This window comes from Lygodium microphyllum, chromosome 1 (genome assembly GCF_053477565.2).
Source record: "Lygodium microphyllum isolate KBCC chromosome 1, Lygodium_microphyllum_v1.1.10, whole genome shotgun sequence".
NCBI lineage: Eukaryota > Viridiplantae > Streptophyta > Polypodiopsida > Schizaeales > Lygodiaceae > Lygodium > Lygodium microphyllum.
In genome coordinates, this window is record NC_141135.1 from 101,490,306 (window position 1) to 101,505,196 (window position 14,891).

The following is a 14,891-nucleotide window of genomic DNA, read 5'->3' on the forward strand; positions in this document are numbered from 1 at the left end:
TGACTTTGCCTTGAGAATTCATTGGGGATGTAACTCACACAATAAATCTACTTCAAACCTCCTTTTACAATGGACATCCAAGTTGAAAAGCTCTAAAAAGTAGGCTTGCACAAAGCACGTTGAGATCATGTATTGTCATTAAGTTCAAGAGCACATCCAAAATGCAAATAATGGGCAATGTGGCACACTTCTTCACAAAGGCTCTTCCATTGCCTTTACTCTATCATATGCACCCCTAAGGGATTTAAGCACACCCAAGATGTGAGATGTTCATAATCATAAGTGTTTCCTAGCTATGAGCCCTACACTAAGTCAATGAGAAACATTAGAAACTTTGCCCGAGTCCAATCATTTTGGTGACTTTTGTATTTTGTTGCTATTCTCGGGCCTTACCCACCCTTTTAGCTTGGAACACTGACCTAGAGGATTGGTTTGGTTCAGAAACCAAAAGTACTAGATCAATCTTTGCCTACTTACAAGATCACATTAGTTCATCAACAATCGCCCCAAATCATTAACTTCTTCAATCCATTCGATAGTACCCTAAGACCCTCACTACAACTACACTCTATAGCACGTCCAAGGGCTAAGCATACATATATGTATCCTTTTTTTTTTCTTGCTCACATGCATCCTCTTTAATGGTCATTCTCATAAATGGCACCTTGAGTGGATTATAACTAGAATCTAAATGGTGCCATCTTTTTCCTATATAGCCTTTGAGGTGTCTTAAGGGCCACCAATACAACTTTCTTTCTTTTCTCTCCACCCTAATGTAAAACACCTCGCTTTATTAACACATGGATCCTATTTTTCACATCTTGTTTGTAATTCTTGTTAGTAGGGATGTAGGAATTAAGCTCAAGACCTTTTGGTCACTTTGTATTCAACCTACCAACAAAACAACCCCCACCCCCTTCCCTTCTTTTCACCCCTTCATCAATCACGTCATACACACTTATTGCAGTATTAGATATGGTGTGTATGATCCACGATTATCTCCCAAACCTAGACATCAATGCATACTTAGTCATGTAAAAAGAATTCTCCCTAGTAGTTACTCATTATTTGTAATTTAATCAAAATAATTAAATATATGTCCTTGCAAGATATAAGTCATCCCCCCCCCCCCCCACCACCTTTGTGCATATTCGGATGTGCGTCTCTTGAAAGACAAAGAAAAGACACATTTATTTACCTTTGTAGCCTCCAATCCACACACATATCCTCTTTCTATAAACTAGGCTACTGCTTAGTGGCAAGTTGGAAATGCTTGGAGAAACAAAGACAATTGTGATTTGAGTATAAGCCCTTAGAGGAACGTGGTTTTCATGAATTGCTATGCAATTTAGACATTTTGAGCAACTCACAAATTCAAGAAATAGGCTAGTTCAAGTTTAAACTGTGAGAAATCCATACTTGCACGCATGGCTCAAGAGATGTGAAACTCTTTTTCTAAGGTAGTAATACTAATTATAACCAAAACTGTGATTATAACAAAGGACTTTCAGCTAATTCTGGCTGTAGCTAATGACTTTTAGCTAAAATTGCTGCCTTTCTGACAAAGGCTCCAAATTACCTAGCTTCTCTACAAATGGTACAGACCAAATGATTTGCTATGGTCTCCATGAGGTGGAAACCCCAAAGGGATGCCAATCTCTGAAATCCCATTAGTTCAGGGGAAATCAAAAAAGCCAGCATCCCACTGGTCGGCCACAACACAATTCATGCTCTGACTCTGGTCCTGTGTCACTAATAGGTTTTGGGCTTCATTCACTCATTCTGACAATAGCATTTGGTTTGTGATCTATGCAATTTGACTGCTCTGTTTGAGAAGAGCCCTTTCCATTATTGAAAACCCTAAGTGAACCCCTTTTCAGCTAGGGGTTTGAACAGCTGTAACCTGATTACATTTCATACCCCATATCTACCATCCAACATATCTGAAAAGGCCATCCATGGTCATGTTGGCAATAAGTGCAGCAAGACTTCCATGGACAACACCCTTGCTAAAGACGACGCATCTCTGAGGACCACGGACAAAAACGCAGATGGACAAAGTCACCTAACCAAGAGAAGAAAATTCAAACAAGAGAATAGACCCTTGTGATTTACGGAGGCCTATGGAAGGCTCATAATGAAGCACATTATGAAGACATCCGATTCCCCAGGATAAAGCATCAGCTAAACAGGAGATAAGGTGTCTACAAGCATATTACGAAAACTCCAACCCCAGGCAAAACATCTGCAAACACGAGATAAGCCACACCATGATGGCTCATATCAATGACAAGCAACTATACAGTATGACCAAGTAAAGACCCTTTATCAATTTATCAACAAACTACCAAACTCTCCTTAGTCCTTGCTAACCAACTCTCCTTAGTCCTTACAACCTACTGAAGGACCTCTAGTATGTACACTAACAGTCTGTATAATAGCTCTCACTTGAGAGAACTTTCAAATGACACATGGCCAGAGGCCCGTGCTCCTACCCGAGAGGCAGAAGCAAGATTTTCAAGGACTTTTATGACCTCCACAGTGTCATCTAAATAGTATTTGGCCTTGCTAGGTTTCTTACCAACTGTACAAGCAAAGACTTCTGCCATTGGGGACTGGGGGGGCTCTGCCATCGCACTGGCAATAATTTCAAACATGTCCTCATCGGACCTGTCATCCCCACAGCATAAAACAAAGTCAGGGGGTGGGCCTTCACTGACCATAAATGATAGAAGCTTTTCAACAATCACACCTTTGCTCACACCCTGCATATCAGAAACATCAGCATGATTAGGATACACATGGTGATATTTGCAACTTAAAAGAGCTATATACATCAATGCTACCTGAGGCTTTACTTCAACAATGTGCTGGCCACTCTTCACTGATACAGGTTCATTGGCTAGGACACTTTCCAAATGATCCAGTAGCTCTTTGGCTTGCCAGGATCCAAAATCAGGGTCTGCATCCTGGTGATGCCAGACCAGAGCACTCTCCTTCCACTCAATGTATGAACCATCAGTTGTTTCTGTGTAGAGTTTCATGACCGGTTCAGTAACGTCTTTCCACTCAAAATCTGTGACCGGCACACTCGTCTCCCATTCAGAGTTTTGATGCCACCTACAAAGCCTCATGATTTTAGCTCGTTTGACAAGTCAACTGCAGACAGCTGCAATCATTTTTACACAGGAGACAAGTTTTGGGTACATAGACAAACACAAAGCTAAAACTGACCCAAAAAGGGACAAAATAACCTTTGAAAGCCGCAGCCCACCTGTAAAAATAACCATGTTCCGCTGCTAAGCCCAGCCGCTCGCATGATGAAAACCACTCGCTCAGAATTTTCCTCTGTCTCCCACTGACAATGAAAACAAAATTATTGGGATCACTACAAAGAATGTTCAATGTACGCAGCACTTCAGGACTGGGAGTTTTATTGATCGATGTCTGAGACATTACTGTGCCATCGTAATCAAGGATTATTGCTCTACGGGTTGTCCTCCTGTAAGCTGATGTTATGTGTTCTGGTGAAAGTTTCCTAAAATTGGGATCAAGTGCCATTACTCGAAAACTTAAACCAAATCCTATGCCCCAAGAGCGCCGTCGTGCATGGTCCCGGCATGTCCTTTCTAAATCTCCCATGAAACTTTGTGCCCAATATGCAACATCGTGTGTGCTTACATACCGGTAATGTTTCTCATGGCGCATCTGTTTCTCAGACTCAGGTATTGTGATAGCCATATTCAGTGCATCAGCAAGACTGTCAACGTTCCAAGGATTGACTCTTATGGCACCACTGAGAGAAGGTGAGCACCCAATAAATTCTGACACTATGAGCATGCTTTTCTGATGTGTCTTCTCTGAACAAGAGTCTTGATTTCCACACCCTTGCCTGCATACGATGTATTCATATGGAATTAAGTTCATTCCATCCCTGACAGCCGTTACAACACAGCACTCAGCGACTGTGTAATACGCAATCCTCTCAGAAAGGGAAACATGCCTGTCAATAAGCACCACAGGCTTATAACCATCCCAACTGTACTGCTGGTTTATTCTATCTACTGTAGCATAAGCTTCTGCCTGGACTTCAACAACATCTTTGCCGTAGCTTCTTGCAGGGTTTGCAATCTGCACCATTACAACTTTCCCTCTCCATTCAGGGTGTTCTTTCAGTAGCTGCTCCATGGCCAGAAGCTTCAGGCCAATTCCTTTAAAAATATCCATATCATCAACACCCAACAGTACAATCTTTTTTTCATACTGCTGCTTCAATTCAGCAATCATCCTCTGAGTTTCTGGAAGGTACAGGCGCTTCTGCAACTGACCCATATGTATACCAACAGGCATTATCTTGATACTCACAGTGCGGCCATAATACTCCAAGCCAATGTGACCTCTTTTTGATTCATACTCCAGGCCAAGGATCCTTCTGCAGCAAGAAAGAAAATGCCTAGCATAGTCAAAAGTATGGAACCCGATAACATCCGCATTCAAAAGTGCCCTCAACATCTCATCACGAACAGGAAGAGTGCGGTATATTTCTGATGAAGGAAAAGGGCTGTGAAGAAAGAAGCCCACTTTGACCCTACTACATTTTTTCCTCAGAAATGTTGGGAGGAGTAAGAGGTGGTAATCATGAATCCACACAAAATCATCATCTGGGGTGATGACCTCCATAACCTTTTCTGCAAAGGTCTTGTTGACAGAGACATAGGCTTGCCACAGAAACCGATCAAACCGCCCGCCACCATGTTCTGGGGTAAGTGGAAGCATATAATGAAAGAGAGGCCAAAGCTGCTGCTTGCAGAAACCATGGTAAAAGCGGTTCCTGATATCAGGCGAGATGAAGGCTGGAACACAATTGAAATTCTCCAGCAAGTGACAAGCCACTTCATCTTGTTCAGTAATGTCTACTTCCACTTTCAAGCAGCCAACGTAAATAACTTCCATATCTTCCGGGAGCCCATCTTTAAGCTGAATTAGAAGAGAGTCATTATCCCAAGAGAAAGTCCATCCCTTCTTGCTATCAGGGTTCTTCTGAGCAATCAAAGGTAGTATATTGGCTGCAATAATGCATCGGTCCTGTGCTATGGATGATGTAGGTTCCGAGGTTACACTATTGCTGTTATCATCATCACGAACCTCCGACAGTATGCCAGGCACTGTCATTACCCTTGGAAGCCTGCGTGTTGATCTAGGTAAAGCCGGCGGGAAATCCGAGGTGAGGTCCAAGAGATTGGAATAGGATCTGGAAGACATCTTTAATAAAGTTCCTTAAGCTAGGGAATTATGAGGAGTAACCTTCAGGGACTAATACACTCCAAACTGGCCTTCAAAAGTATATGCTCAAGAAGCCAAATTCTCCTGCCGTCATCATAGAAACCTCCTATAATACCCTATTCAATATGAAACATCTAACTTCCATACTGGTGGATTCCTGAACTGTGTACCAAATGCAGTTCAAAGATCATTGACTGTGTGCTTGGAAAACTGACATACTTCAGCAATCCACACAAGCTTTAGAAACTTCCAGTGAATCTTACAGAAAGCTGGATAATTTTAAGTAGAAAAGACTGATATAGACAATTGTAATGTTTGTACTTTCTGGAGCTTATGAGCTTAAAAGCCTCTGAAATTTTGCAATATAGGCTCAAAGGTATTCAAACAACCTCAAGGTATGTAGTTGGGAGTTTTCTAACCAAATTATAAATTTTAATAACCAGATAACATCCTGAACTTCACCTGCTGAACACTATGCCATGTTTGAGCTTAAGCTCAGTTCATTCAGCTTTGGTACGGGGAGCACATCCCTCAAGTTGCCACCCAGATCAGACCAACTAATCACTAGCAAAATCAACAGAAGAACAGATGCGAAGCTTTCTCCAAATATTGTTGGAAATTCGGTTCTCAGTTGCACCTGGCTACAACATCAGCTGTCTATCTCAATGATTTGTGGACTCATATACAGAAGTATAACAAGATCTCACAGGATAATCTGCCAAGATCCTAAAACAGGACTTTGCAAATTTGGAACTTCCAACCTGCCACAAGAGTAGCCTGCTTTTGCATTCTGACGGTCATCTGGTGAATCCGATAAGATGGTGTAAACCAAAAATTCACTCTATTCACTTCCACTTGTAAAATTCTTCCAAAAAAAAAAAAGTAAATCAGTTGGGTTTGGACCTTGGGTTTCCACAAGCATCCATGAACTTTGCACTGCCTTCAAGAAAGTGCCTTCTCTCACACAAAGAAGAGCATCACAAAACCTTGCCTGTCACACATAGCTACAAGGGCCAGAGAGTGTCTAAGTCAGCTATAAAGTGAGCAAAGCAACTCCAATAGCATGAATCGGCAACCCAGAAAGTGATTGGCTTTGGCATTTAGCTGGCTTGTACGTTAACCAAGTTAAGACCTATATACACATGCTGGCACCTGCTTGAAGCATGATCACAATTCAACCATATTACAAGTAAATGATTTCTGGAAGGAGGATCTTGTGATCTTTATGATGCAAGCTGAGATGTTGTACAAAGGGACTTGTGGCAAGCTGGATCTGCTTCACAAGAAGCCCCATTCCAGATCAAGCTGCCTTTGTCTGTAGATAACGAGTATGAGGCTCTCCACGCTTGCTCTGCAACCTGTTGTGATGAGAAACCTGTATTGATCAAGTATGGAGAACCAATGGGATACAAATTCTTCCAAACAGAATCAAATTCTGCGATTGCAGAGGACCGATGGATTACAAAGCTTCCCAAACCGCCTCCCAAAAATTCCACGACTGTGCAGAACCAATGAAAGGTAAAGCTTCCAAGCCAACTCCGCAAATCCCCAATAGCAGATACATCTCTGGCAAGATGACAGCTCACAAACCCAAAGCTCCTGTCAAAAGTGAAAACATAGAAAGCCATGGTCCATTCTGTGTTACTAGACAAAATTGAAACAGCTATTACCAAATTTAATCCATGGAAATACAGAAAGACTTGTGATTTGCTTTCTGTAGTACTTAGAAGGAATCACAAGAGCCCCAGGAAAAGCAGAAGATAGAGTGTGCTAATTAATGACTTACCTTTTTGTCTTTTAGCCTTCTGAGCTTCTCCTTTCCTGGAAACCACCTGATTTTACAGTAGAAAATAACCTTTTGTCTTCTTATTTCTCTCTTTCTATATCTCTATATCTACCTCATATCTCTGTCTATCCTGTCACAGCCAATGACACTGATGACAAAACAGAAATAAGCATATAGGACTCTCTCTCTCTCTCTCTCTCTCTCTCTCTCTCTCTCGTCCCAAGCATCAATGTCTATCTTTCCCTCTATCTCTCTTTCCCCTGTTCCAAGCAATGACACTGATGAAAAGAAGAAACAAGCAAATTATAGATGAATATATCTCTGTCTTTTCTCCCCCCTTACCGCAAGCAATAACACAGATGAAAAGGCAGCACTGGGCATATATTCCTCATCGAGAGGAGAGGGCATTTGGGGAGCTACCTTGATTCCTAAAACGGGAAAGTCTACAGTGTGTGTGTGTGTGTGTGTGTGTGTGTGAGAGAGAGAGAGAGAGAGAGAGAGCAATCATCTAAAGACGTGCAACGAGGCAGTGCCTTGATTAGATTAAACGAGTGTTTTGGGCTCTGGCGAGGTGCGTGACTAAGGTTTTTGGATAAGATCGGGTGGGCCGGTGGGAGATGGGGAGGTCCCTCTTCCCCCGATGGAGATAACAACGAGGTTTGGAGGTGGTCACCCCGAGGGGCGGGGGGGGAGGAGGAAGGGGAGGTGTACAGGATTTGTTCACACGAGAGTGAGAGAAGAAAGAGACAGGTAGGACAAGGATTTGTTCACACGAGAGTGAGAGAGAGAGAGAGAGAGGGGGTGTCTAAGAGCCGTTCACATCGACAAATTGTTCATGCTAGAGAGAGATGTTGCTCACACTAGAGAGATCACACAAGCGTCATGATTTGAGGTTGGTTACATATACCAAATACCGAACACCCAACCAGAGTGTTGGCATGCAATTTTTGAAATTAGGCACAGAAATGGGCAAAAAGCCTTTACACACTAAAAGGACACGTTTTGCAAAAAAAATAATAAATAATAAATTTCTTATATTATTTATTGGTTGCAAATGCAAAAAGTGCACCCTTATCAATCACTTTAGAATTTGGGCAGGGGAGACTCCCCTTCCTGGGCACGTGCCTAACCTCTGAAGTGGTACTTTGATTGTTAACACTTGCAAAGTGGGCATCTACACCATTTGGTGTGTAACTAGGTGGACGCGAGAGAGAGAGAGAGAGAGAGAGAGAGAGAGAGAGAGAGAGAGAGAGTGTGTGTGTGTGTGTGTGTGTGTGTGTGTGTGCACGTGCACGAGGGAGAAAAAGAGAGCAAGCCTAAATGTGTTTAGATGTGTATGTGTGACATATATAGGAGATGTTCCCCCCAAAAGAGTGGTGGAGAGAGAGGGAGGGAGAAATCAAGACTCACAAGCAAGCCTAAATGTGTGTGTGTGTGTGTGAATTTTGCAAGAGGGAAAGCGATGTCCATGAGCACTATTCACTCTCACCACAAATGCCACTTTTTTGAGCTTTGGATGTGGCCCCTAGTTGGAATGTACAAGGGCATGGAGGTGGTGACTTAGCCATAACTTTGAAAATTGAAGCCTTGAAAGGGCATTATAGCCTCAAAAGCCTTCCACTAAAGACCTTTTGGAAAAGTTGGGTTGGATAAAAGGCACAAAAGGCCAAAGTTTAACGATTCTATATGTAAACATAAAAATGATAATATTTAAAGCTTAAATAAGGCATCGATGATCTTTGGCCTTCCAAATGGAAGCTAGAACACGACTCTTTTTCAAGTGTGGCACTGGCCATTACTACATTACGAGTCCCATCAACTAGAGTTACAAAACATTGGACTAGCTTGGATTAGAGAAAAGTTTAGAGGTCATCACCTTACACCATGCCCTCATTAAAAGTCAACCATGTGCAAAGCTTAAAATAAGTGGCTTTTCAGTCTTAGTTAATGCTTCAATGAAAGTAAATTTGATTCCTCTCGACCAACTCACAAAATAATGAATCGGTTGTGAATGTAAATAAAGAGTTTCAAAGAAATGATCAAGGTCTAGCTTCCTCTTTTTCAAGTGTGGTACTGCCATTACTACATGACAAAGTCTCATCAACTAGACTTACACAAAATCGGACTTGATTAGATTAGAACAAGTTTTAAAGGTTGTCATCTTAATCCATGCCCTTATTAAAAATCTACCATGTGCAAAGCTTAAAAGAAGTGGCTTTTCAATGAAAACAAAATCAAGTCCTTTTAAACAAATGTACAAACCATTGGGTGGATTGTGAATGTTAAATCAATAGTGTCAAAGAAATGAACAAGGTTTGGAGATGGTCATGTGCCACACACACACACACATGTAGGTGTGCATGTGAAAGATGAACTTTTTGTGTGGCCCCTCATCAATGAAGATATGGATTAGTTGACAGTTTAGTGCAAAGGGTTGGCCCCCACCAAGTATACTTACAAAGAGTTGAACTCCCTTAGATTAAAACAAGGTTCAAAGGTTGTCAACTACAGATTGAGAAAAAGATATAGGTGTATGTAGGGGTTATTCATTTATCGACAGACAAAAACATTTCTTTTAGTTTGGACCATCCTTGTTGAGGCATGGATTGGTTAATGCTCCAATCCAATCATTGGGTCCCATTAGCTAGACTTACAAAACTTTATAGTCTCTTGAATTGGTTTGAGTTGCATACACAGCAATTCTATTGACATAAGAATAGTAGTCACTTCATGGTGTACAGAGACATTCAAATAGCACCATTTTTGGAGCTTTGGATTAGACATCTCTCTTTAGAAACATCATCTCTATTCACATGTTTCATTCCATTGAAATTGCCCATCTCTCTATTCTCATTGACCTTCTTGTGACATTTGTTTATGGAGAAACCAAGGATACCAAAGTGACAAGAAAAGGTAGAGGTGAAGGTAGGAAAAGGAAAGTGCATTTGGGATTGGGATTTCAAACTTGTGTGCAACTTATCATGGCATGTCTTTAGCAAGCCTTGGATTCAAGGGAAGCATGGGTGTCAAGATGCACCCTCAGAGGTGTCTATGTAGAGCTCTAAAATATATCAAAGTCTCTTTGATGGAGCTTGGACTATATGTGACTTATGTCAAAGGTGCAAAGATCAACTTGATGGCTCTTCTACAACTACAAGCTAATCAAGAGAGTCATAAGGTGATGGTAGCATTGTCCCAACAGTCATAGTCAAAGCATTGGAAAAATCGTCAAAATAAGCCTAATTTGTAGTAGTAAGAGGCAGAAAGTAGAGGTGAATGTCTAATATTTCTAGGGAGGGCACTAATTGCCCCCTCTCATACACTATTTCGCATATTCCCACCTTTGATTGTGTAGACTAAGTAGTTGTTGCCACAATGATAAGAAAAGTCTCTTTGTGAAAGAGATTGAAATGGTCTGCTATAAGGCTGCTCACAAAAAAATGAATCCTCTAATGGATGCATTGATCAGGCCACTCCTCCATGATAAGCCCCTTTTGAAAATAAGAGCAAGATGGATCCAACTAAACAAGCATAGTGAAAGTATGCACTACCTCCACATATACACATCTACACCTCAAGTGTCACAAAAGCCCAAGATTTGGTCCACAACTATGGAGATTGAACTGCTCAAAGCTTCTAAAGAAGGTTTGATGCTCCATGGTTCAATCCAATGGCAATTATTTTCAATGTTTTTATGCAATTAGTAATTGGGATTAAGAGATTTGGCCAAAACCTAGGTGTTAAACAAGCATATGCTAGATATTGGAACACCATAATCATAAGATCTTATAGATAAAATGCCCAAAGAACATCCTCAACATGGATATTGAGTAATCTAGCATACATTTCTTCATCATCTCATGGGCCTCCTTCTTTATTAGCTTTTGCCTTTGTGCAGTCCCAAAACAAATGCTATGTTGATTTCTCGGCCCTTTGAAAGAGCAAAAACATGGGAGAAACACCCTTCCTACTTCAAAGTCTATGTTTAATGTTGAATTTGGCCCTTACTACTTTCCATAGAACTAGATTTAACCCAAGAGACATTGAGGACCTCAATAATCCAATCTACCTCCTTATCTGTCACTCCATAGTGCCTTTAAATTATCTTGTCCGAATGCTGCCAACATTTGAGTCCTTATCCCAAATTTTTTCCAACCTTTGGATCCCATTTTGAGATAGATTGCCTTAACCATCTTGGACTGCATGTGCATTGAGGTAATGGTGAGTGTGAAGGTTGTAGGATTCAACCAAATATTTAGCTATAACAAAGCATCACCTCTGTGATCTTGTGCACCAACCCATGCGCAAACTTAATTAGAACTTTCTAGATTGAAAGATCTCTTGATATTTCAAAGCCTCGAATGTCAATCTATGTATTAGGGGCTAACAAGGCATCTTCCCTCTTGATTTGTGGCCAAACACCTTCTTGTATCTAAACATTGGTATGCCATAACCTCATAATGTTTGTTCATAGTTTCTAACATTCCATCCTATTGAGTGGCACGCTTAGAAGGAGAGAATTTCCCTTAAACTTCTCCACCCCTAGGTCACTGTTAAATTTAGCCACAACTATTAGATCCCAAGTGATGATATGAATCAAAATTTTGTGTCCCCACTTCCATAAGAAGCCTCAAAAGAGAATTTTAATAGCAAGCCCAACCATTTTGCTAAAGTTGAACAATATGCTACAAAGAGTTTTGAAGTTGTCAATACCACCCTTAATACTAAAGTTCTACCCTGAAATGTCAGATGTGGAACTAACCATCAAGCAAGGGTGATTGTTACCTTAAACTTCAACCTTTCCATCCTTTGCTTTAGTAATTCCAATTCCAATGGGAAGACTATATGTACATTAAGATTAATTGACGCTTAGTGAGCTTAAATTTATTCCCATAAGCTATTTAGGTGGGGCTCTAACTCCTAAAGGAGGAGGTAAGGTTGGGAGCACTAATCATAAAAACTAATTATCTAGCAAACTGGTTGTAAATCCCATTAAGTTGTCTATATTCTCTTTCTCAACCAATACAATGCTTGTGTTATCATTTGAAAAGAATTTCCAAAAAGGTTTGTCTCCTCAAGATAGGAAGTCATGCCCACCTAGACCCTCTTGTGTGTTTTTTTTAAAGGGTTTGTAATTATGAAAAAGAGTAAGGGGGCTAATGGTGGGCAACTTTATGTAATACATGTCTCAAGTGGGAAGGGCTCCAAGGTAAGATCATAACATGAATACATGAAAATACTTTTTAGAATAAGGCTCCCATCATTTTGATGAAGCCAACATAGAATCCCATAGATTCTAAAAGAGAAGCAAACACAAAGACACAACTTACATTGTTGTAAGCTTTGTCCAAGTGTTGATAAGCATGAAATTTTAATTGATCACTCAAAACTAAATCTAGCAAGAATATTGTCATTCACAAACCCATACTATCATGGGCAAAAAATCTTTCAAATAAAGAGTTTGATTCTCAAAGCCATGACCTTTTCCACAAACTATCAAATGTGTTGAGCATAGTCAATGGACTTGATTGTGCCAAGCTTCTCTTGTGCAATGATTTAAGAATAGGCTTAATGAGGCCTAGATTCACGTCTCTAGGCATGGAGTTGTTGTTCCTACAATAATTAAGAAAGCTCACATCATTTGAGACACATATATCCCATATCTATTAGAAATGTTCAATTGATAGCCCATCAATCCTTGGTGACTTACCAATTTTCATGCTTCATAATGGAAACTCTTCCTTTACTTTGTATGAAGGGTATGTTCAACATCAGTGCCCTCCTTGGAGTGATTCCCTTAGAAGGATTGTTGAAGTAGTTCTTCAATCTCTAGTCATACCCACTCACCTCCCAAGGCTTTTGGGTCGACGATTGCAACAAGGTATGTCTTAAAGATATCTTCATATCTATCCCAAAAATAACCTCTTGCAAGTAGGCCTTTTTGGGCTAAAGGCACTTGTAAAGAGATTGAATCACTTGTATTTTACTTCTTCCCTATTAATCATAGCAGTAACTCACTTGTTTATTTTCCCAATCTTGTAATAATGGCTTAGATATCGATTTATAACCATTTATAATAGTTCAAGCATGCTTTTCATTGTTGATTTTCATGATTTTTACCTTCCAAACTCTTATTATTTGCTTTTCCTATATTCATTTTTTCTATGCCTAGCTACAATTTGTTTTGACCATAACTTTTGCATACATACTCAAAATAGGGTAATTAGGGCACTCAAATCAAAGTGAAGAGACTTGGTCAACAAGCCAACATGCACAAAATTTCAAAAATACCTTGAGAATAGTTGAAAATGGTAGCAAGTATCTAGATTTTGCTAGTGTTGTCCATGATTTTTGTATCTACTTCTTTTTTCTCTTGAACTTAAATTCATCAAAAAGGAATGGAGTTGGGGAATCTTGATAAATTTTCTAATTAACCTTTAGTTGCACCTTTGTAGCTTTAATGCGATCAGTCTCCTATATCTTAATGAAATCCTCGACCTCTTGTAGAAGTCTAAGTAGCATTAGCTTAGTAGGAGATAACTTAAGAGAAAGAAGAGTAGCATCTCTAAAATTGCCACATCAATATACAGTTAGTCTCATATGTCTAACTTGAAGATTACGACACTGTTTAGAGTCCTAAGTTACTATCTCAATGCAATCAACCCAATTAATGTCAACATGAATTTCAAGCTTGCTAATATTAGTCTAGACCTCTATTATTTGTCTCTTAAAGTTTCTCTTATTTAAAATATAAGCAACTAAGTTTTTTTTTTTGTGGGGAAGGGGGGGGGGGGGGGGGGGAGGAGATGGTCCATTAGAGGACCTTTCTAACAAGGTAATTCTAAAAGTACATGCAATTGGGATATGATTAGATCTACTAGCATTGAAGATAATCCTAAGCTTGTATGTTGTTGGTAACCATCACACATCATCTAGCTTCATGCCATGTGTTATAATGATGCTTGTTGTTGTGTGTGAAGGCACAAATTTTGTCATCATCAAGTGTCAATGCCAAATTTCTTAGTTGTTGATTTAAGACAAGCATAGCCCATCTATATAGCTATTTTCCTTGATCATGCATCCTATTTTGTGGATCCACCCCCTTCACTCACTATCATGTTCTAAACTCCAGCAAGGAGGACATCCTTGTAATCTAGCTATCTTTCTAACCAACTCGAAAGCTTTGTATGCTCAATTGAGATGTTGGGTACATACATCAAGATGATTCCAACTTCTTCTTTTGCCACCGTTAATGTTGCAACCACATAGTTTCGCCTTTAGGGTTAATCAACTATTGTAGTTTGAATTCTTGTTAATGAACAATAGAACAACCCTTTAACCTCTTTCCCCCCAAATGAACAAAAAGGTTGCTTTGATTGACTTCCATCTAAGGCAAGTCTTGCTCCTGCAAGTTTGCTTCTTGCAACATGAGAATTGCAAGCTTTTTATTCTCTACTTTCCCTTGCCTTTAGCATTTGTTATCTTCAATTGTAGATTCTCCTTTTTGCATGTACCTTAAGGCCTTAGCCTTTTCTCCATGCAACCCTTGTGCTCCTCCCAGGTTTTTCTTTATAAGCCACTTGCTTTTCCTCCTTGTTACCCCTACCATCCTTTTGAATAATTAAAGGTACTTGTGGAGTATGAGGTGCCTTCTCTATAAACTAGAGGAGTCCTCTAGTAGTTGACTAAAACCTCAAGTAAATGTGCATCATTGTGCAATCTTCCCTTGGGAAACTATGGAATTATCTCGACATGGGAACTTCGGTTCTACTTCACAAGGAAGCGTGGGACTGTCACCCCTAAGAAGGGTCATTTGGCAACC

General features: G+C 40.1%; 1 protein-coding gene across 3 annotated transcripts; it reads right to left on the reverse strand.

The window, feature by feature from the left end:
• Window positions 1–2,259: 2,259 nt before the first annotated feature.
• On the reverse strand, window positions 2,260–7,671 carry LOC148041465 (alpha,alpha-trehalose-phosphate synthase [UDP-forming] 5-like). 3 transcript variants are annotated; one of them, XM_087679817.1, is made up of 5 exons: window positions 7,490–7,671; window positions 7,070–7,217; window positions 3,275–6,882; window positions 2,847–3,120; window positions 2,260–2,765 (listed from the first exon to the last, which is right to left on the reverse strand). In XM_087679817.1, the coding sequence occupies exons 3-5, from the start codon at window positions 5,260–5,262 to the stop codon at window positions 2,445–2,447; spliced, it is 2,583 nt and encodes an 860-aa protein (XP_087535943.1). In that variant the 5' UTR covers window positions 5,263–6,882; window positions 7,070–7,217; window positions 7,490–7,671; the 3' UTR covers window positions 2,260–2,444. The 3 variants fall into 3 exon arrangements, with proteins under 3 accessions (XP_087535943.1, XP_087535950.1, XP_087535934.1); XM_087679824.1 differs by having other exon boundaries at window positions 7,070–7,199; window positions 7,412–7,671; XM_087679808.1 differs by having other exon boundaries at window positions 7,412–7,671.
• Between the last annotated feature and the right edge of the window lie 7,220 nt (window positions 7,672–14,891).